Source organism: Sander lucioperca, chromosome 14, assembly GCF_008315115.2.
Source record: "Sander lucioperca isolate FBNREF2018 chromosome 14, SLUC_FBN_1.2, whole genome shotgun sequence".
Classification (NCBI taxonomy): domain Eukaryota; kingdom Metazoa; phylum Chordata; class Actinopteri; order Perciformes; family Percidae; genus Sander; species Sander lucioperca.
The window spans coordinates 10,088,402-10,110,901 of record NC_050186.1 but is presented as its reverse complement, the minus strand read 5'-3'; the positions used below and the strand labels follow the sequence as shown (position 1 = coordinate 10,110,901).

The 22,500-nt window shown below is 42.0% G+C and overlaps 1 protein-coding gene and 1 long non-coding RNA gene across 2 annotated transcripts in view; one reads left to right on the top strand and one right to left on the bottom strand.

The window, feature by feature from the left end:
- The first annotated feature begins 1,709 nt into the window (after positions 1 to 1,709).
- The window catches only part of LOC116041781 (cGMP-dependent protein kinase 1-like), a 40,022-nt gene continuing 19,231 nt past the window's right edge, over positions 1,710 to 22,500 (top strand). Inside the window, exons 1-7 of the mRNA XM_031287834.2 lie at positions 1,710 to 1,969; positions 5,468 to 5,603; positions 6,019 to 6,085; positions 6,179 to 6,278; positions 15,389 to 15,502; positions 21,959 to 22,064; positions 22,197 to 22,260. Of these exons, the coding sequence (XP_031143694.1) occupies positions 1,738 to 1,969; positions 5,468 to 5,603; positions 6,019 to 6,085; positions 6,179 to 6,278; positions 15,389 to 15,502; positions 21,959 to 22,064; positions 22,197 to 22,260 (819 nt within the window). The 5' untranslated portion in view covers positions 1,710 to 1,737. The remainder of the gene's footprint in view (positions 1,970 to 5,467; positions 5,604 to 6,018; positions 6,086 to 6,178; positions 6,279 to 15,388; positions 15,503 to 21,958; positions 22,065 to 22,196; positions 22,261 to 22,500) is intronic.
- LOC118493128 overlaps positions 16,909 to 22,500 on the bottom strand; it is a 13,114-nt gene continuing 7,522 nt past the window's right edge. Inside the window, exon 3 of the long non-coding RNA XR_004895099.1 lies at positions 16,909 to 16,976. This is a non-coding gene — a long non-coding RNA (uncharacterized LOC118493128). The remainder of the gene's footprint in view (positions 16,977 to 22,500) is intronic.

Below are 22,500 nucleotides of genomic sequence, written 5' to 3'. Positions count from 1 at the left end.
GGTTTGAAGTAATAGAGTTACAGACATTGATCAAGTATTAAGTCAGACTGTGCATATGGGCTAATATAGCCAGTAAACAGTGTAAATAATAAATACAAAATAAGACAAAAGGCTGAATGGTTTAGTGCAGGATGTGCAAAATAATGAGGAATGTTCAGAGTATGATTTTTCAAATAAAAGTTAAAAAAAAATTAAAAATAAGCAAGTGACAGAGTAAAAAAAGAAGAAGGAAAGCTCCAAGGCACTCTTCTTGAAAAACATTTTAAAAGCCTTTATTTAGATAGCTATTTCAAAAAATGAAAAAAGCTTTTTAATTTGTTTTTAAGAGGAGTTCCGTGGATCTTCCTTTTTGAATTTTTTTGTTTCCTTCCAAAGACCACCTTCATTATTTGTTTGAACTTCTGAGCACTCCAGACCTTTTTTTTTTTTTTCGTTGTTCTTCTTCTAAAGACACACGCAGTCCCTTTTTCACGCTTTCAAAATAAATGTGTGTGTGCAGCGACTTTTATTTTGTAGGAGTGCTGTCAAACTCAGCTGTGCGCGCGTCTGCGCGTCGCTTCGTTGTGTGAAGCTCCGTGTCTCCGTGACTCTGCTTTATCTCTGCTGCTGTTTGATACTCCACCAACAACCATGTAATCACCTGCACGCGCACGTTTAGGAGTAGCTATAATAATTGATAAATTATTTTCAAATTAAGAGCCAGATCGCGTTAGAACCGAAACCTACCGAGGACCGGCTGGATTCTCGGACTGCAGCGGGGTTTTTTTTTTTCCATCCGCACTTCACTCTGGGGAAAAAAGTGAGTACATGACGAAGAATTTATGGCGTAATGTTTCTCATTAAACACTGAAAACTACAGTGTGAATATGAACTGTATGTGGAGTGTTGATACAGTATTCACTGGGTACTATACTGAGAGAAAATGTGCAAAAGGCATAAGAGAAGAACTTTGTGTTTGAGAAGACATGGCCTACAAGTATTTTTTAACAGAATACAGGGTGGCACTGATGGTAGTGTAATAGCATTCTGATAATTACAAAAATTACATTATTACATGTTTTTGTAGGCTATATGGAGTATTACCTACTAAAATAGCCTACTAGTGCAGAGCCCCCACAACTTCATCTGACTATAGGCCCGGTTCAATGACTCTGTCGCGGCTCGGCTCGTCTCATGTAGGGTTCAGCCTGCTGGAGGTGACGATGTGACCAAGGGCGTAACTTTTGGGTTCAACATTGGGGGGTATTCAGGGTACTCAGGGTCCTATATCTTGCACCCGGCGCAGCGCAGCGCAAAGCCCGACGCAAGTGTCTTTGCTAGTTTAAGACCGACGCAGTTGTCAGTTTCCCGTTCAGCGCCGTCGTTTAAATAGCAAATGCACCTGCGCCCATCTTTGCACCCATCATAACAGCAATGCTCCAAGGTCCAAACGCGCCTGGCTTTTAAAGGGAATGGGAGATGATCTCTGATTGGTTGATTGCATGTTACGCCCAAAACACCCCTCTGATTAATGAAGACACTAAGTACAACCCTTTAGAACCATGCACCCGGCACACGGACACTTTCTTCCGCCGTCAAACTAGCAAAAGTGGATTTGGACACGCCCTAAACGCACCTGCACCAGGCGCTTCACGTCGTGCGCTTAGATCGTTAAAATAGGGCCCTGAGTGTGTCTTCTCTCTCTCTCTCTCTCTCTCTCTCTCTCTCTCTCTCTCTCTCCCCGCAGTAAACCTGTGGATGTACGTGTACATGGCGGTGTCTAAGAGCGGCGGCGGCGGCACGCTGCGGGACCTGCAGCTGGCTCTGCAGCTGAAGATCGAGGAGCTGCGGCAGAGAGACTCTCTGATCGACGAGCTGGAGCTGGAGCTCGACACCAAGGACGATCTGATCCGACAGCTGCAGGTCGAGCTGGACCGACAGCGAAGCGCCTCGCGGCACGCCGCCAACGCAGCCGAGACGCCAAGCACAGGTGTGTCACCCCGACCTTTTTAACCCTCTGAGGTCTATAAGGGCATTTTCACACATCTTCTTAAATTCTCCTTTTTAGGGTATTTGCATATAACTGATTCCCCTTATGTGTTTTACATCAAAATGTTCAGAAAAAACCTGAATTCAATAGCCTCCTTTTTAGGCACCAACCGATGCCACAAATGTATAGGCTACTTTTTGTGTGGACGAGTGTATTTTCTGAGGAACCTAACTGTGAAAGAAGTAGGATGCAGTAACCAGTCCCAGAAAAACGCGATTATACGATCGCATAATTCAACGCATAATCAGCCAAAGTCCGCATATTTATGCGGGGGCCGCATTTTTTCAAATACGACGCATAAATTGCCGATTTCCACGCAAAAAATATGCGGGACTTGCATGATTTCATAATCAAAAGTCACACATATCTTAGCAGAAAGTTGGAAAATGTTGCGTTTACTTCACACAAGAGCAGCCATTTTCCCCTGTTGCCATGGGAACGTTATGAAGTGACGTAATTACGCGACGTGAACATCATCGAAAAGCTGCAAAAAAACCTGCATATTCGAAATGCGGAAACCACAATTTTTGCAAGTTCCCGCAATTTCATCGCATAAAATTGCATAAATATCCCGCATATTTCATTGCATTTTTTAAGAAAACGTGCCCCATAATCAAGGATTTTTGCCCGCAACAATCACAAAAAACCTCAATTTTCTGGAAGGACTGAGTAACAGTAAATAAATGAATAAATATGAAAAATATCTTAGTTTGGTGTCTTGTTAAACGGTAATACTCTCATCAAACCCTCTCCAAACTTGAACTGATTGAATAAAATGTGAAAGAATCTCCTACTTTGGTGTCTGGTTAAACATTCAGACATACTACTATCTTTAAACCTTCTCCAAACTTCCAGGAGAACAGTTTTGGTGAGATGCTAAATCATTCATTTACCGGCTTAATAATACTTCCTATAAATATGCACCAAGAGTGTATTATTAAATATTCATGATGCACCCACACTCTGTTTTATCTTGTCCGTTGCGTGCCCTGGTCCTGAAAACATTTCATTTAAACTCTATTTTCTTTACAGTTGTGACAAAAATAAACTTGAATGTGAACATCACCGCCCCCAGGGTTGGAAAAAAAAACAGACAACATGATGTCAGGAGTTAGAAGAACCTACAACATATGAGAATAAAACATAGTTACTTTTTCTTCACTGTTGCTATCGCTTTGACTTCTCTCCTCCTACAGCACAGCTGCTTCCAGACATGAATATGTGAGGGTTTGTGTTTCCTCAAGAGGGATCTGATATATTATTCTTGTCCACCAGCCTCTGCATCCCCAGCTGCACTTTGCTCCGTTGCAACTTAAAGGTTATAAAGTACCGTGCTGGATTACCAACATGGGAAAAGTGGGCAACAAGAGCGAGAACTCCAGGGGCACTTAGGGAATAGCAAAGTATAGTATCATAGAACAGTTGAAGGTATTTTAAAGGTCCTATGACATGCTGCTTTTTGGATGCTTTTATATAGACCTTAGTGGTCCCCTAATACTGTATCTGAAGTCTCTTTATATAGACCTTAGTGGTCCCCTAATACTGTATCTGAAGTCTCTTTTATATAGACCTTAGTGGTCCCCTAATACTGTATCTGAAGACTCTTTATATAGACCTTAGTGGTCCCCTAATACTGTATCTGAAGTCTCTTTATATAGACCTTAGTGGTCCCCTAATACTGTATCTGAAGACTCTTTATATAGACCTTAGTGGTCCCCTAATACTGTATCTGAAGTCTCTTTATATAGACCTTAGTGGTCCCCTAATACTGTATCTGAAGTCTCTTTTATATAGACCTTAGTGGTCCCCTAATACTGTATCTGAAGTCTCTTTATATAGACCTTAGTGGTCCCCTAATACTGTATCTGAAGTCTCTTTATATAGACCTTAGTGGTCCTCTAATACTGTATCTGAAGTCTCTTTATATAGACCTTAGTGGTCCTCTAATACTGTATCTGAAGTCTCTTTATATAGACCTTAGTGGTCCCCTAATACTGTATCTGAAGTCCCTTTCCCAAAATTCAGGCTTGGTGCAGAATTACAGCCACTAGAGCCAGTCCTACAATGAGCTTTCCTTAGGATGTGCCATTTCTGTGTCTGTAGCTTTAAATGCTATTGAGGAGGAGAGAGGGGGGGCAAGGTGGAGGATGGGGGTGTGGCCTTATGACGTCATAAAGGGAAGATTCCAGATCGGCCCATCTGAGCTTTCATTTTCTCAAAGGCAGAGCAGGATACCCAGGGCTCGGTTTACACCTATCACCATTTCTAGCCACTGGGGGACCATAGGCAGGCTGGGGGAACTCATATTAATGTTAAAAAACCTCATGAAGGGACATTTTCATGCCATGGGACCTTTAAAACCTTGAAATATTCAATATTTGAGAAAAGATTCAGAACTGGATGTGACGCAACAAGTCCTCCAAACAATACAACAATATGAGTTGTTTGTTCCCCCCCTCTAATATGACCCACAGGAGTGGGTAATAAGTTAGCGCCCCCTAGCGGTGGCAGGAAATGCGTCCTCATATCTATACCAGAGAAGGTAACGGTCGCAGTTTTAAACACGTCGTTAACGTTGTGAAACGGTCCCAGTTTGGTTAGGTTTAGACACCAAAACTACTGAGTTAAGTTGATAAAAAGATGGTCGTTTGGGTTCAAATCAGACGTGACTTCACTTCCTGAAGGTGACCACGTGACGCAGAACGTTGTCTCGCATTGCCAGACCTTCCTCCGCAGCGCTGCTAAGGAAGGTCTGGCTAGTCCACACAGCATTCCTGGATGGGAAAAAAACGTGCTCTGGTGTATTGGCATTTCTTTAAACCAATCACAATCGTCTTGGGCGGGACTAAGCTCCGGATGGAGCCACGGTGCCTCTGCTAAATAGTCTCAGGAAGGAACTTGTTTTGGTGGAACATGTGTACGTTCAAAAGTAGTTTTAGTCGTGCAACAGAAAACTCAGATTGGACAGATAGTCTAGCTAGCTGTCTGGATTTACCCTGCAGAGATCTGAGGAGCAGTTAACCATAGTCCTCACAAATCCACCGGAGGTTAGAACGCCAACACAGAGACAGAGGAAGGAGACGGACATCCGGCCGGAAATTAGGGACATACGGTGGTACCGGAGCAATCCTGTAAACAAACTGGCGTCGATATAGACTATGCACTATATCGACGCCAGTTTGTTTACGGGATTGCTCCGGTACTTTTGAACGTACACATGTCCCTAAACGTGACGTTTGTCAAGTAAAATCTCTCTGTTTCCTTTCTTTTCAAACTGGACGTGAACCCCCGGTCTCCTGGGTGAAAGTCCTGTTTGTCTGACCCATCCACCCCCCAACCCCCCCCCCAAACTGCCTCCTTACAAAATTTGGTGCAGGACAGTCTCGTGTGATAACCAGTTGTTCTGTTTAACCATCATCTCTCTGTTTGTGTCTAAAGGAGCAGCAGTTCAGACTCCAGCAGCGCCTGATGAGCCTCAGCGCATGAAGAGACAGGCCATCTCTGCAGAGCCCACCGCCATGGACCCCTCCCAGCTCACTGACGTCACACTCAAAAGCTACGGCAAGAACAAGGAGTAAGCACACACATGCACACACACACACACACACACACACACACACACAGATACGCACACAAAAATCAGAAAAGTTTTATAAAGAAATTACTTGATTATAAAAATTGTTGCCGATTAATTAAATAGTTGACTACTGATCTACACAAGACCAGAGCCGCGTTGACTTGTTTCAAGTAATTTGTCATGCAAAAAAATCCAGTTTTAAGTCCCTCAAACATGAAGATTTCCTGTTTTTTCTGTTTTATATCAAAGTAAACTGAATGTTTTGAGGGTTTTGGGGAAAAAAATGACTCTAATCGATTATCAAAATAGTTGGTGATTAATTTAGTATTTGCTAACTAATGGATTTATCTTTGCAGCTCTAACACAGACACACAGATTGGATGAAATGTGTTTAAATTGTCTGTATTTGCAGGTCCAGTGAGCTGATCCAGAGGGCTCTAATGGACAATGACTTCATGAAACATCTGGAACACGGGCAGGTAACCTCAGCTGCTTTTAACCAACAGACAAAACCAACCCTCCCGTGTGTGTGTGTGTGTGTTTTATAAACCCGTGTTGGCTGGTGTGTGCAGATCCTGACCATCATGGACTGCATGCATCCCACCAGCCTGACCAAAGGCTGCTGCGTCATCCAGGAGGGAGACGACGGCTCAACCGTCTACGTCCTGGAGGGTAAGACTCGCTCTACGTCTCTGCACACTGTTGGCCAATCACGTGTATATTTAAGATGATGGACTTTTTCTGCAGTGGTGGAAGAAGTATTCAGATCCTTTATGTTAGTAAAAGTACTAATACCACACTGTAAAAAATACTCTGTTACAAGTAAAAGTCCTGCATTGAAAATGTAACTTCAGTAAAAGTGTGTAAGTATCATCAGGAAAATGTAGTTAAAGTATTAAAAGTAAAGAAAAATCCTCCCATTTTAGAAAGTGTAAAAGATCCAACCAGTTGTGTGTTTAACGGTCTAATCATTTCAGTTGGACTTGTAGGCCGTTATATTGTTGGGGGAATCTGCAGCTACTTTTCTTTGCAGATGACAGTGTTTCCTCTACCAGTAAAAACCATGTTTCTCCAGATGTGGTGTTAATGTTTGTGATAAACTGAAGGATAGAGACAAAGCGCATTAAGACCTGTCCCCACCGGCGTGTAAAACAACTCTCCGCTCTCCATTGACTTGTATTGCATGAAGGTTTCCTCCTCGTCAATTCCGTCTGCTAGCAAACAACATAAACATGCCCAAAAGCTGCTGTGTGTTGGGATGCAATACCAACAATGTAAAGAACCATGAACTTAAGTTTTTATAAGCTGCCGACCCGAAAAACTGAGTTTTCATGAAGACAAAAGTGGAAACAGACGTGAGGAATCAGCAGAAAGAATAGAGACACACTAAGCTAACGTTATGTCCGACGTTAGGTGTGCAGCAAGCATTTTGTTACCAAGTCAAACATCCAAATGTCAGTTTTAGGCCAACTATGTTTCTGTTAGTTAAGCTAAAAGTCAGAAAGATGCAGCATTATGTTTTGAAATGCCTTAGCTTGCTCACACATAGCTAACATTAGCTCACTAACAGCTAACTTGTCCACGCAGGACTTTTACTTGTAGTGGAGTATTTTCACAGTGTGGTATTAGTACTTTTACTGCAGTAAAGGATATAAATACTTCTTCCAGCACTGCTTGTGCTTTTACAAAGACACAAGGACAGATTTCACTGTGCCATGACAGAGAAAAAGTTGGTGGATCGCCAAAACCAATAGGGTCTATCCTCTGGGGCACGATTAACATCCATATACATTTCTGTGTGGTAGCTATCAGTGTTGATGTGTTGAACGGACATATAGACCACTGACGCTGCCACTATAGCAAGAAAAACAATCCTGTTTGTGGACCACAGCCGGCTCTGCTCAGTGAGACTAAAGTAATCCAAGGTGAAACGTGGAATTGCTTTGATACGGACCGACAGCTCATTTACCGGAGAGCAGGCAACACAAGATTACAAAATAGCCGGCACCAGCCGGAGTAAACAAGAGGCTCCAACAGAGACATTATGTGACACAAAGTAAAATGTGGAGAAAATCGCAGGAGGAGACACATAATGTGGCGTTGATCGTTGAGGTGATATCATGATGAGGTCGTTGTCTGCCTGGGGTTTGGGTGTAAAGTGATAAAACTGGCAGCTCTGTTAAAAACAAAACCAAGAAAAATCTGTAATATTTCGGCAGCTGGGGCACCAAAGACATACTGGAAAATAACTATCTTGTAAAATACAGTTTTAGCTCCATTTTTACATGAAATCCTATGCATTGTTCTTGGCTTTTTAATGTTTTATGAAGGAAATTTACACCTGTAACAAGTAATTTTCTTGTCTACATATTCTTATCCAATTTATGAAATGTATTCACAGTTTTAAACTTGAATTTAACAGTTTGTGTAATTTATTTTTGCTTTTTAAAGTGCTCTGCTCTCAAAAGAAAAATTGGGGAAAAATGTTATCATTCTGGCAGGTGGGGCAAACCAAAAATACTGAAATATAATGGGAAATAACTTTCTTGTAAAACACAATAATGTTCCATAATTTAAATACAGTTTTTAGCTTTAACTTTACACGAAATCTTGTGTATTGTTTTGGCTTTTTAATGTTTAACAGAGGATATAACACCTGTAAAAACTAATTCAAATCTTGTGTATTTTTTGGGCTTTTTACTGAGCCCCTGAAGAGACATGGGGAATTTTTGTTCTTGTGCGCATGAAAAACTGTTCTCATGAGCATGCGAAAGTATCTCGTGTTTACGAGAAACCCATCTAAGGCTAGCAGAAATTCTGCTAACCAAGTCCTGCTGGCGTTTTGTGGCTAAAGTTAATGTATTACATTCACAGCATGAAATGGGTTAACAGTTACCTTATCATCTTTAGGTTTGTTGATGACATTATCAGGTACATTTCGTTACATTTTCAGGAAGATGAATACCAGACTCAGATTGGTTTCTCATGAGAAAAGTTTCCATGTCAAACATGTCAAAGTTGTTTGACATTAAAGGTGCGTTGGTTGAGGGGGCGTGGTTATGGCGCTGAACTAAGCACACGTATTTTTGTGAGCTCCTGGCGATATTTTAGTAAAATCCTGTAAACTTTCCTTTAACTGCATGAACGGTGATAAATATTGTTTGTGGCGACTTATTACTGTATACCCGTGACAATATGCCGGCGAAGAAAGCACAAAACAAACCTAAAGCAGACTCTTCTCCGAGTGGGGAAGACGACATCTCGGATGCTAACAGCCTAGCTAACTCAAGAGGTGATGCTAGCCCCGTGCTACACATGGACGTAATTACTGGAACGGCCCACAACATGGATGTTATTCAGATACTCGACGGGATCAGAAATGACTTTTCCACAAAGATTGATGTGGTCCTGAATGCGATTCAGGATGTTAAAAGGGACGTGAAGGACTTCTCGGCACGCATGGATGAGGCAGAAGTGCGCATTAGCAATGTGGAGGACACCGTTAACTCGGAGAAGGGCAAGTCTGAGGCGCTAGTTAAACAAGTGACTCTCCTCACGAACAAACTCGACGAGCTCGAAAACCGCTCCCGTCGATCCAACCTGCGACTAGTTAACGTGCCGGAGAAGATGGAAGGAAATGATGCGGTGGCTTTCCTGGAGAAGTGGCTCCCCGAAGTGCTGGGTCCAGCGACATTCCCGAGACAACCTCTCATCGAAAGAGCACACAGGTTACCCGGCCGGACGCATCCCAATCTATCAACTACACCGAGAGTCCTCATAGTGAAGTTTTTAAACTTCCAGGATAAAGTCCGAGTGATGCGAGCAGCTAGGGCCAAAGGTAAAGTTATCTGCGGTGGTCAAGAGATCATGTTTTTCCCGGATCTTTCGACGGATCTCCACCGACGAAGGAGGGGTTTTGACCAGGTAAAACAACAGCTGAGATCGATGAACATACGCTACGGATTAATCTACCCAGCTAAACTACGAGTGTCGTCGGATGGACAAACTCGTGAGTTTGAAACCCCAGCAGATGCTGAAAAATTCATCCAAGGTTTACAGAACACAGAGGACTCACAGGGTAACTAATGTGAACTGCTGAATCCTTTATTATCCGCCTATAACAGATTTAGGTTGAAATTGCTGGCTTTACAGGCCAGTAACACACTTTTTATTTTATTTATTTTTTATTTTTTTTCTCTCCATTTACTCCTCATAGAGAAACTGACACGCGCCCTTTTTAAGTGGGCTGAATTGTTTTTTTGGAGAAGAGGTTATTCACCATACAGTCGGCTTTCCTAGATGAGAGTTAAGCTGCAAGAACGTTTATGAGGAAAATTTCATATTTGTTTGTGTAGATTATATACTTTTGCCAGGGGACACAATTGTCCTGTTAGTTTTGGTGTGTTCTGTTATAATGACTGCTTGGTTTGGTCTAACTGCTCCCTTGTTTACATTGGATCAGTTTGTGCACTTAGCTGCACCCCAAGGTCTGGGGGAGGAGGAAGGTGGGGTAGAACGAGGGGCTGTCTTGTTCAGGTTGACAGCTCGTTTATGGCAGATTTTAAGTTTTTTGTTTGTGTTTTATTTTTCACATCATGTTGCATTTTGCTGGTGTACTCCCAATACAACACATAGAGATACTCTAAAGGTTTACCAACAACTAAAAGCTGATGCTATGCTGCACAATCTGTTGTATTATTAAGATTAGATGACTTCAAATAAGAATTTCAAACTTACTTCTTGGAATGTGAGAGGAATGGTAAAATTGGCTAAACTAAAACAGGTTATTACTAGGCTTAAACAACTTAAGGCATCAATAGTGTTTATCCAAGAGACTCATTTACTTAGAGAGGACCTGGTGAAAGTATGTAGGAGATGGCCAGGCAAAGTGCTAGCCTCCTGTTTCCCCTCTCATTCGAGAGGGGTTATGGTGTTAATTCATAACTCAGTGCCTTTCCAAGTAAACACTATTTATGATAAAGCTGGTAGATTTTTGGTGGTTCAAGGAACTCTCTTGAAAGAAAATATTAATTTGGTTAATGTATATGGCCCAAATGATGATAACCCATCATTTTTTGAGAATTTATTTCTGTTGATGGCCACCCTTCCTGGTAAGATAATATTGGCAGGGGACTTAAATTGTGCTTTAGACCCGAAGCTTGATCGCTCGTCAGGGATGGATACATCCCATTCTCAAACAAGAAAGAAAATACAACAATATATGAAAGACCTGAACCTCTGTGACCCGTGGAGGACTCAAAACCCTAACAAAAAGGAATTCTCATGCTACTCACCAGTGTTAAAACCCACTCCCGAATAGATTATTTTTTAATCTCATCATCTCTGCTACCCAGTATAACTAACTGTATATATGATAGTATTGTTTTGTCAGATCATGCCCCAACCTCACTATTTTACAACGTGGAACAATTACATAGACGCTCTGCTAATTGGCGCTTACACCCTAAATGGATACAAGATTCTGACTTTATAAAATTTGTAGGTGAACACATCGATCTCTACTTCTTAATAAATACAAATCAAACAACCGCAGCCATTAGGTGGGAAGCTTTTAAAGCATATATTAGAGGACAAATGATAAGCTTCACCAGCTCTAAATTTAACAAATTCAAACAGACAATGAATGAATTAGACACTAAAATTAGAGAATTAGAGAGAGAGGTTATCTTAGATGATTCAACACAAAAAAAAACAGGAATTACTGACCCTTAAGGCTAAATACGAGGAGCTTTCTTTGCTTAAGGCTGAAGATGGTCTAATAAGATTGAAACTAACTTTTTAACAAATTTTAATCGAACAAGGAGAATTATCTACAGATCCCACAGAAATGAATAGCACCTTTGTCTCATATTATAAAACCCTTTATAATTCTGACAGCCCACTAGACCTGATAAACCAAAACAGTTTCCTGGATGGATTGGTCTTTCCCTGTATTTCTGAGGATACAAAAACTGAATTGGAGAGGGAATTAAATTTGAATGACATCGGGTCCAGATGGGCTTCCAATAGATATTTACAAAATATTTAAAGCAAAATTAATAGCCCCGTTATTAGATGTTTATGTGGAATCCTTTAAAACAGGTTGCCTCCCTGCTTCATTACGTAGTGCTCTGATCACTCTTATTCTAAAACCAGGCAAAGCGTCTACTGAAAGCGCTTCTTACAGACCCATATCACTTTTAAATTCTGATTCAAAGATTATAGCCAAGGTTCTGGCTATGAGACTGGAGAGGGTTCTACCAGCCATTATACATGGAGACCAGAATGGTTTTGTTCAAAATCGTCAAGGGTTCCACAATATGAGGAGAGTTCTTAATATAAAAGCGTTTTGGATTTGGTGAGTACTTTCGTAGATGGATCGAAATTTTACTTGATTCTTCTGCCATGGTATCTACTAATAACCTCATCTCTCAGCCTTTTGAGTTATTTCGAGGCACAAGGCAAGGGTCACCAATTTCACCTCTACTATTTGTAATAGCCATGGAACCTTTAGCAATAGCGATCAGAACACAACCCTCAATCCATGGTATTAAGACCGGGGATATTGTACACAACACAGCAATGTACGCTGATGATACTATTGTGTTTTTATCACATCTTGAAGAATCAATACCATCTCTCTTGGAGTTGTTCAATGTATTTGGTAGTATCTCTGGATTCAAAGTTAACAAAGAAAAGTCATCTATTATGTTTTTAAATATAAATGAGAGGAAGAAACCAGTAGTATCCCACCCATTTGTGAATGCCACAGAGGGATTTAAATATTTGGGCATCAGAATAACTCCTAAGATAAGTATTCTTAGCTCAGCCAATTATGAGCCCATGGTAGTAGAGGTGTCGGAAGAGATCACTAGGTGGACAACACTCCCGCTCTTTACTGGGCAGAATAAACATAATAAAGATGACTATATTACCTACATTTTTATATATTTTTCAGTCAATCCCGCTGGCCCCTCCTCCTTCTTTTTTTCCTAAGACCAGAAAGCTTCTTTCTAATTTCATCTGGAACAATAGGAAGCCTAGACTCAGACTCTCCCTCTTATATTTACCTTATGAAAGGGGAGGGCTACAATTGCCAAATCTAGAATGGTATTACTGGGCTGCTCAGTTGAGGACCACAATGTTTTGGTTTTCGAAAGATGTTTTCTTGCCATGGTTAGAAATTGAAAAACTGTCCTCAAAGGGGTTGTCATTGAATAGTTATCTATACTCAGCATCTTTTAAAACATTAAAGAAAAGTACTACTAATCCTTTTGTAAAAAACATTATTGTTGTTTGGCATGAAGTACAAAAAATGCTGGATGACTCTTCAGGGTTGTCCTGTTCCTCCCCAATCTGGAGTAATGAACACTTCGCCCCGGCTAAGAACGACATGGGTTTTAAAGCATGGTGGAACAAGGGTATAGTGAAACTACAGGATGTTTATGAGGATTATACTTTAATGTCATTCAATGAGTTAAAGGCAAAGTTTGATATACCGCAGAAACACTTCTTTAAGTATTTACAACTTAGAAGTTTTATTCTGGCACACTTAAACAATTGAGTGCAACAACCCTCATTCACCGTCTTAGAAACGTATGTTACAAAAAACGTTTTTGGTAAAAGACTAATCTCCCAGTTCTATAACATGTTGGTTGAAAACCATAAGTAAAACTCTGATAGTAAAAGACAGGAGTGGATACGTGACTTACAAGAAGATATTTCGCTTATTGAATGGAGTAGAATATGTTTAAAAACACACACTCAAACCATCAACACTCGATTGAGAATGATACAATTTAATTGGACAATGCGGACATACATCTCTCCTGTACAATTAAATAAATTTGATCCTAATATATTTGATCTATGCTATAAGTGTAATACTCACCAGGGTACATTATATCACTGCTTATGGACATGTGAAGAGATTCCAAAATTTTGGAGCTCAGTGTTAAAGTATATATCTCAGATCACTACTTCCCCTGTACCTTTTTGCCCTAAGTTATGTATTTTAGGCATTTATCCAGATGACTGTACTTTATCTTGTAAAGAAAGAAAAATGGTTGACCTTTGTTTACTACAGGCCAAACGCTGTATAGCCTTATGTTGGGTGCCCTTCTTTTAACCACTGGTTAAATAACTTAACATTGAGTTTGGCTCTTGAGAAATTGACCTATGTTGAGAGAGAAAGAGGGCTTCTGAATTTTATAACATTTGGAAGTTATTTCTGGAACTGTTAAGGAGTGGAAACATGGGGGAGGCAGTGGGAGAATAGGATACTGAAATATGTCTGATGTGTGTTGGGAATGTACGCTGTAATCTACATCAAGATTTAATTTATTTTTATTTTCTTTAATATTTATTTTATACTATCTATATTTATTTATTTGTTCACTTATTTTGGTCCTTTCTGTATTATTATTGTTTTAATTATTGTTTTCTCTTCTGCCATATGTTCATGATGTTGTGTTTGATGGTGAAAAACAATAAAAATATGTTATGTTAAAAAAAAAAAGGTGCGTTGGTTGACTTCACCTCATGCATTGAGTAGGCTCGCTTTGCCAGACCTTCCTCCACAGCGTTGTGGAGGAAGGTCTGGCGAGTCCCACAACATTCCAGGATGGGAGAAAAACATGCTCTGGTTTATTGGCATTTCTTTAAACCAATCACAATCATCTTGGGTGGGGCTAAGCACCGGACGGAGCCACGGTGCCGCTGCAAGCCTCAGGAAGGAACTTGTTTTGGTGGAACATGTGTACGTTCAAAAATAGTTTGTCGTGCAACAGAAAACTCAGATTGGACAGATAGTCTAGCTAGCTGTCTGGATTTACCCTGCAGAGATCTGAGGAGCAGTTAACCATAGTCCTCACAAATCCACCAGAGGTTAGAACGCCAACACAGAGACAGAGGAAGGTAACGGACATCGGCTGAAAAGCGGGACATCCGGCAGAATTTCCAGCGGCAGCGGAGCAATCCCAGAAGTGGAACGTCATACGGACATTGATATGGTAAAATCATATAAGTACCTGGGTGTTCACCTGAAAAATAAACTGGACTGGACACCACAGCACTTTACAAAAAAGGCCAGAGCAGACTGTATCTGCTGAGGAGACTCCTGAGGACATTTTATGACTCTGTGGTGGCATCAGCTATTCTCTATGGAGTGGTCTGCTGGGGCAATGGCATTGCAGGGGCAGACAGGAAAAGACTAGACAGGCTGATTAAGAAGGCCAGCTCTGTTCTTGGTTGCCCCCTTGACTCTGTAGAGGTGCTGGGAGACAGGAGGACAGTGGCTAAATTATCCTCCATGATGGACGACTCCTCCCACCCCATGGCCAGAACACTCTGTCAGGACTGAACAGCTCCTTTGGTGACAGGCTGCTGCACCCGCGCTGCGCCACGGAGAGATACCGCAGGTCTTTCCTGCCTGCTGCTGTCAGACTCTACAATCAGCACTGCTCCCAGTAGACCACATTAATAAAGAACCATGAATCTTGATAAAGACTTTGCATCGAGTAACAAGCAAGAAAACATTCCACCTTACAAGTCAGTCTTTGAGTTTCTGTCTCAGTCTACAGCTAAGCTATAAGCTAACTAGTTATGGTTGACTTATGCATGTAAACTTGCCACCGTAGATACAGTGGTTACATAACCTTTGAAACAAGCCACAATTTAACCGTGCATGTGCACGCAGGCGCACGTCATAGGTGCGCTCAGGTACTTAAACAAATAGCACTACAGCCCTGATTAGCATGTTGCTTTTCAATGTGTTTTCACAGAGGGAATGGTCGAGGTGACTAAACAAGGAAAGAAGCTGTGCACCATCGGTCCGGCAAAAGTGTTTGGAGAGCTGGCCATCCTGTACAACTGCACTCGCACAGCAACTGTCACAGGTAAACACACACTTTTTCATTATTACACACTTGAACTAGCAACTCGGCTGTTCCCAACAAAGAAATTCTGAAAATGGCTTACGTGTTTGTCCAAACAATGTCCCCGGTGAAGGCCACTTTACATCCAGTGCTGCTGGAAATAAAATCAATTCAGGCTGAGAAAAAGCTTAAATGGTGCATTAAAGTATGTATTCATCCAGGCAACAACAAATGGAAACTGTGGGTCGGCCACAGACATCACCCCTGCACAGTTTAGTTCTGTGGAGCTCTTTTAAAAATCCGGTTCACCCAAAGAAACGCACACAAAAACACATTTTTTCACACTTTTAGGAAAGACATGCTGTTTTTTCAAACGTATTTTTCCAATGAAATCTTAGGTTTTTAGATGTCAGTCTCTGAGTAAATAAAACAGAAACTATCAGCATATATCGATACTATCAGGGTGATTATTTTAGTGTGTGTGATTTGGGTGCACTGGCCCTTTAAAGGCTGATGTGCAGTGTTACCTTTGGACGGAGCCAGGCTAGCTGCTCCTCCCCCGAAAAACACCCACATAGGTAGTTTGTTCAAGCATCAATTACGACCTATATTTAGGTTTCCAGTGGTGGCGCCCTCTAGTGGCCGTAGTAGTTCTGACGGGAGCAAAGCAGGAAGTAAGGTGAGGAAGTATAATGGCGTGTTCACACCAAGGCGGTTCACGCGAATTTGGCGGCTCGATTCCATACAAAGTCAATGCAAAGACGTAAACGTAAAGTTGCAGCACGATGACACTAAATACTGGAACGGTTTCGAAGATTGTTGTTCCTATCAGTCACTTACACACAAAAACATGGGAAAATAGGGTTGACAAAAAACCCACTTTCACTCTTCACCTGTCTGTTAATGTTGCATCTTTCTCCATGTTTACACTTTGCATTTCAAAGCCTTTTTATTTCCCTGGCTGACATTCAAGCTTCGGGTGATGGATTGACTTCAAATGCCGCGTCAAACTAATTCCTGTGTGTGTGTTTGTGTATCGCCTTGATGTGCTGGAGGGAAGCCTAAACCCTGACTGATAAAGCTGCGTGTTTCTGACAAGACTGTTTACAGCTCTCTCTCTCTCTCTCTCTCTCTCTCTCTCTCTCTCTCTCTCTCTCTGGGCTGTGTGAGGTATAAAGAAGAAAACATCCATTTATCTTTAAAAGAGGTTCTGAACTCACCCTTTCTCTCTCCTCTGTGTGGCTCCTGCAGCGACTGTCCTTGGTTCATTCAATGTCATCCCAGTGAGTGAAAGAGAGAGAGTGAGAAAACATTTAGAAGCGCTAAAGAAATCAAGACAGTTCTCCCATCGCATGCAAGAATGAATCACGGTCTGGCCCTGGACTCCCGTCTCACTCCCGCGCCGGACGCTTCTCACAATCAGAGGAGGGAACGTTTCCTGATGCATGCAAGGCCGGCCCGTGGTAAAGGCAGTATAGGCGAATGCTAGGGGCGCCTAGAAAAATACAAAGTTAAAGATAAGAAGAAAAAGTGTGTGTGTGTGTGTGTGTGTGTGTGTGTGTGTGTGGGGGGGGGGGGGATGGGAAAGAGCTCAAACACTGAAAAAAGCAGAAAAACGTCGGACAAACATCGAAAGCAGCAACAAAACAAACCATGTTTTCCTTTTTCTTTTATTTTCACACGTTTTCTATACAATTGTAAATAGCACAACAGTGCTGCCATGTACATAAATACACAAATATACAGCACAATATACATTTCCTACACAAACGTCTTCTACCCACTCCCCACCCTCCCCAAATCCCCATGCATCCTCATAACCAAATATATACACAAAGTATACATTTGGAGTAAAGTGAGCCTGCATTTTGCTGCCCACAAACAAAAAGACAAGGTAGGGTATATCCTACATACAGACAAAATGCTACATAAAGAAGCATAAGAGAAATAAAAGGAAAAAAATATATATAAATATATGTGTGTGTGTGTGTATATATATATATATATATATATATATATATATATACACACACACAATGAAAAAGTTAAAGAAAAAAGAAAAAAATAGATAATTAAATACAGGCAAGTCATTTAGTTATCCTCAAGGTAGCACTACACCTCTTCCCAGTCCACTGCAGAAACCTCATCAAAACAGTCCATGAAAGATCCCCAGGTAGAATAGAATTCTCTCACGTTTCCTCTGAGTGAGTATTTCATCTTTTCTAACTTTAAATGATACATGACGTCTTTAAGCCACCTGGTCAAACCCATGTTTTCCTAATCTTAACTGTCGTCGCCACATAAGGGTCACCTTTTTGTCAGCTAAACTTGAATGCAACAGCCGTTGAAATGACCGTCACCTCACGGCGCTCTGAACATAGTCATACTGAGAAACACAGAGAGAGCTGTGTGGAGCTGATAGTCTTAATTAGCTTTGTAGCAACTCATTTGGCGACGGCTTGAATGTAACGGACGTTCAATAATATCAAAAAGTTACACACTAATGCCAGTCCCTCCAGAAAAACGTGATTATGCGATCGCATAATTCAACGCATAGTCAGCCAAAGTCCGCATATTTATGCGGGGGGCGGCATTTTTTTCAAATATGCCGCACTTTCACCGCATAAATTGCCGATTTCCGCGCAAAATAAGCCATTTCCCCCTGTTGCCATGGGAACGTTATGAAGTGACGTTATGAAGTGACGTTATGAAGTGACGTTATGAAGTGACGTTATGAAGTGACGTTATGAAGTGACGTTATGAAGTGACGTTATGAAGTGACGTTATGAAGTGACGTAATTACGTGACGTGAACGTCGTCGAAAAGCTGCAAACCCTGCGATGAAGCCACGATGAAACCGCAGTTTTTGCAAGTTCCCGCATATTCCATCACATTTTTTAAGAAAACGTGCCGCATAATCAAGGATTGAAAAACATTTTTCTGGAAGGACTGTTAAGCTCTAACTGTAATGTGACCGGCGGTTGCCTAATTTCGTAGGATATTGTGCGAAATTGTCGCGCATACGTTTTCATACGATATCATACAAACCTGTCCATTAGAAAGCGTTTATAAAATTAATAGGGCTGTCAGCATTAATGCGTTAATCGCGATGCAAATAAGGGCCGAGCATAATGCGTTAATTGTTTTTTAATCGTATTAATCGCATGCCGCCATTTATTAATTTATTTTCACTTCACTCGGCTTTGCGTTGGGCCTAACAGGCGACTAATTTGCCGTACTTCCCCATAACACATCCTGCTGCTGCAGGAATAGCAACGCAGATTTCGGAGCCTCATTCTGGTGCCACTGATATGTCTGCTCTTCTCTCTGATGCTCTGATACAGACGTTACAGGAAACACAAACATCGCTGCACGTGATGCTAGTTAACACTATACTCGACAGCAGCTAACGTTAGCCTACCGCTAGCTAGTTAACACTATACTCAACAGCAGCTAATGTTAGCCTACCGCTAGCTAGTTAACACTATACTCGACAGCAGCTAACGTTAGCCTACCGCTAGGTAGTTAACACTATACTCGACAGCAGCTATCGTTAGCCTACTGCTAGGTAGTTAACACTACACTCGACAGCAGCTAACGTTAGCCTACCGCTAGGTAGTTAACACTACACTCGACAGCAGCTAACGTTAGCCTACCGCTAGCTAGTTAACACTATACTCGACAGCAGCTAATGTTAGCCTACCGCTAGCTAGTTAACACTATACTCGACAGCAGCTAACGTTAGCCTACCTCTAGCTAGTTAACACTACACTCGACAGCAGCTAACGTTAGCCTACCGCTAGCTAGTTAACACTACACTCGACAACAGCTAACGTTAGCCTACCGCTAGCTAGTTAACATTTTACTAGTCTGTATTTTACTGTAGAGGGTGCGTTCAATGAAACTGGCAATTTACAGCCTTGTGGTGCATTCAAAGTTTTTTGTTGAAATGTGTGACTAGATTAAATATATAATAAACAAATACAAAACTTAAAATCAAGTTCATAAAGTCACTTTCTTTGCGTTCATTTGATTCCCAATCAAGATCCACTGGTAAGAATGGCTTTCCATTGTTAATATGAACTTAAAATCAGTTCTGAAATGCAAAATAATAGAATTTTAATCATGTGATAAAACATGCGATTAATCGCGATTAACTATAGAAATTCAACGATTAAGAAAATGTACTCGTTTGACAGCCCTAAAAATTAAATTATTTACTTTATTATAAAAAAACAAAAAAACAATTGGGAGGCTGAATGTCTCCCCTGCGCTGGCCGTTTGAAACCTCGTCTCCGAGATAACCCTGAAGACATCTTGAAAGGTTATTTTTTAAGTTAAACTCTCCACGAACAGTAAAACTGATCGCCTCGTGTCAAATTAATGGCTGTTAGATGAAGCCCTTGCTGCAGAATAAAGCGATTTGAAAAGGTCTTCCCTCTCAGGGAGCTGCAGAGAGAGGACGACGACGACGACGATGATGATGATGATGATGATGATGATGATGATGGTGGAAACAGTGAAGGGTGAGGTGGGGGAAGGTGCCTGAGAGCTTAGAGAGAGGACCAGGAGCAATGGGTTCACATGTAAATAAACACAATGCCTCAAGTTGCTATAGCAACATGGACGTCCTTAGGCAATTCAATTGAAAATCTCAGTCAGAGAAAAACCGGTTCAGGGTCACCGACTGGATTTAATCACAGTCCTCACAGTTACACGTGTTCCTGTCGCGTTCTTTTAAAGGGGAACTATGCAGCTTTTTTTTAGCTTAATTTACCTTAAAGCGTAACTCTCGCCAAAATGCAACCTATAGGGTCTTTTTGTGAATGTACCTGAGTCAAACTTTCGTTTAAAAGCATATTTAGGACGGTAACGCCACTTTTAAGATTGACCGTATTTTCGTTTTTCGGTCAAATGGCCTTTTGAATGGGAGTGCTAGGGACACTGCTATGCTAGCCTCAAAATAGCTATTTTTTAAACACTAAGAAGGCTCGACACAACATGAGACTTTGCTCCAAGTATCACCAGGGGCTCTACACTAGAGGGCTGCATTGGGATTGGGTCTCGCGGGACCCAACGCAAATCTCGCGGGAGCGGGCGGTTTTAACTTTGCTGCGGGCGGGAGCGGGCGGCTAAAAAAAACACTGCGGGATCGGGATGTAGCCTGGAACCCCCCCACGCCAGCAGAAACCATAGATATACATATATACTGACTGAGTATATACTGTATAGGCCATCTATGAGCAGACACCAGCGTGTCTGAGCCTCCCAGGACGGGGGAGCTCCGAGCCAAGGCTCCGTCCACCCTCATCCTCGGCTCCTTCCTCCCCCTCTCTCCCTCATCCTCGGCTCCTTCCTCCCCCTCTCTCCCTATCCTTCTGCTCCTTCCTCCCCCTCTCTCCCTATCCTTCTGCTCCTTCCTCCCCGTCTAACAGCAGCAAGCACCTGCCTTCTTTGCCTTCAACTTCTCCCTATTAACCTATAAAATGACGTGTTTTCTCATGCGGGACGGGAGAAGACACAACATCAATGCATCTCTATTATTGTGCGGGCATAAATTCTCAGAGTTTTGCGGGTGCGGGCGGGAGTGGACGTACACATTGCGGGAGCGGGCGGGAGTGTAACACACATGTTGCGGGTGCGGGCGGTAATGGTCAGCAACGGTAATGGGAGCGGGATGAAGAAAACAGTCCCGCGCAGGGCTCTACTCTACACCGTAACGAAAGCATTGACAACATTGTTTGTGTTCACAGAGTTTACTAAAAAGAAAGACAGAAAGAAAGGTTTTGAGCAACTCACGTTAGCAGTTGTTGTTGACGCTATCCGCCATTTTCTCAGTCAAAAATAGGCGATCTCTGAATGCGAATGAACGGACTCCATAGGAGGAAATGTCATTCTTATATGAGGCTCCTTTTTCAACTACAAGGTCAATATTGTGTTTCACTAACGACGAAGAAGTAGGAAGGAATAAGGAAACATGGAGGACCACACGTATTCAAAATCTAAATTTCAGGAACAGGAGTCTTCTTCTTCTTCACCCAGAAATAGAAAAAGGAGATTGAAAAGAGCAAGAGACCAGCTTTTTGAAGCGTGAAGGCTACCGTAGTTTATACATATGTACTTTGAACTGCGTGGCGCGAGATAGTGGATTGCGATATATGATCTCAACGCTAGATGGGAGAAATTCCTACACATTGGACCTTTAAGTTACTAGCTAATGCTAGCGGTAGCTAGCTAGCTTGGTTACATTTTTTAAAACAAATCTAGTTGTAGCCTTGCAATGTGTGACCCTGCAAGATCCCCAGTCTTTACATATGATGATGATTAGATGTGAGATCGTGTCAGACTATAGTCTTTTCAAAAAAGTGTTCAAAGGCAATAAATTCCTTTCTGATTCTGATAACATGCTTGCTTTGTCCGTCCGTCTGTCTGTCTGTCCGTCCGTCTGTCTGTCCGTCCGTCTGTCTGTCTCTGCAGCGCTGACTGACATCAAGCTGTGGGCGATCGACCGACAGGGTTTCCAGACCATCATGATGAGAACCGGTCTCATCAAACATTCCCAGTACATGGACTTCCTCCGCAGGTACACAGCCCACACACACACTCTACTACACTCTACTTCACTGTCTGAAGCTCACTCCACATGACGATGACTCACTCCTCTCTCTCTCTCTCTCTCTCTCTCTCTCTCTCTCTCTCTGAACTCTCCTCTCAGCGTTCCCTCGTTTCAGTCGCTACCCGAGGACATCCTCAGCAAACTGGCTGACGTGTTGGAGGAGGTGATGCTTTTTTCAAAAAGCCCTTTTCTATAACAAGCTCTAGGGATGCACGATATGAAGAAAATATGCAACAACCAGTGGCGGTTCTAGGGGGGCGTTTCCCCCTCTCATTCCCCCTGTTCTGGCGTTTCCCCCCTCTCATTCCCCCTGCTCTGGCGTTTCCCCCCTCTCATTCCCCCTGCTCTGGCGTTTTCCCCCTCTCATTCCCCCTGCTCTGGCGTTTCCCCCTCTCATTCCCCC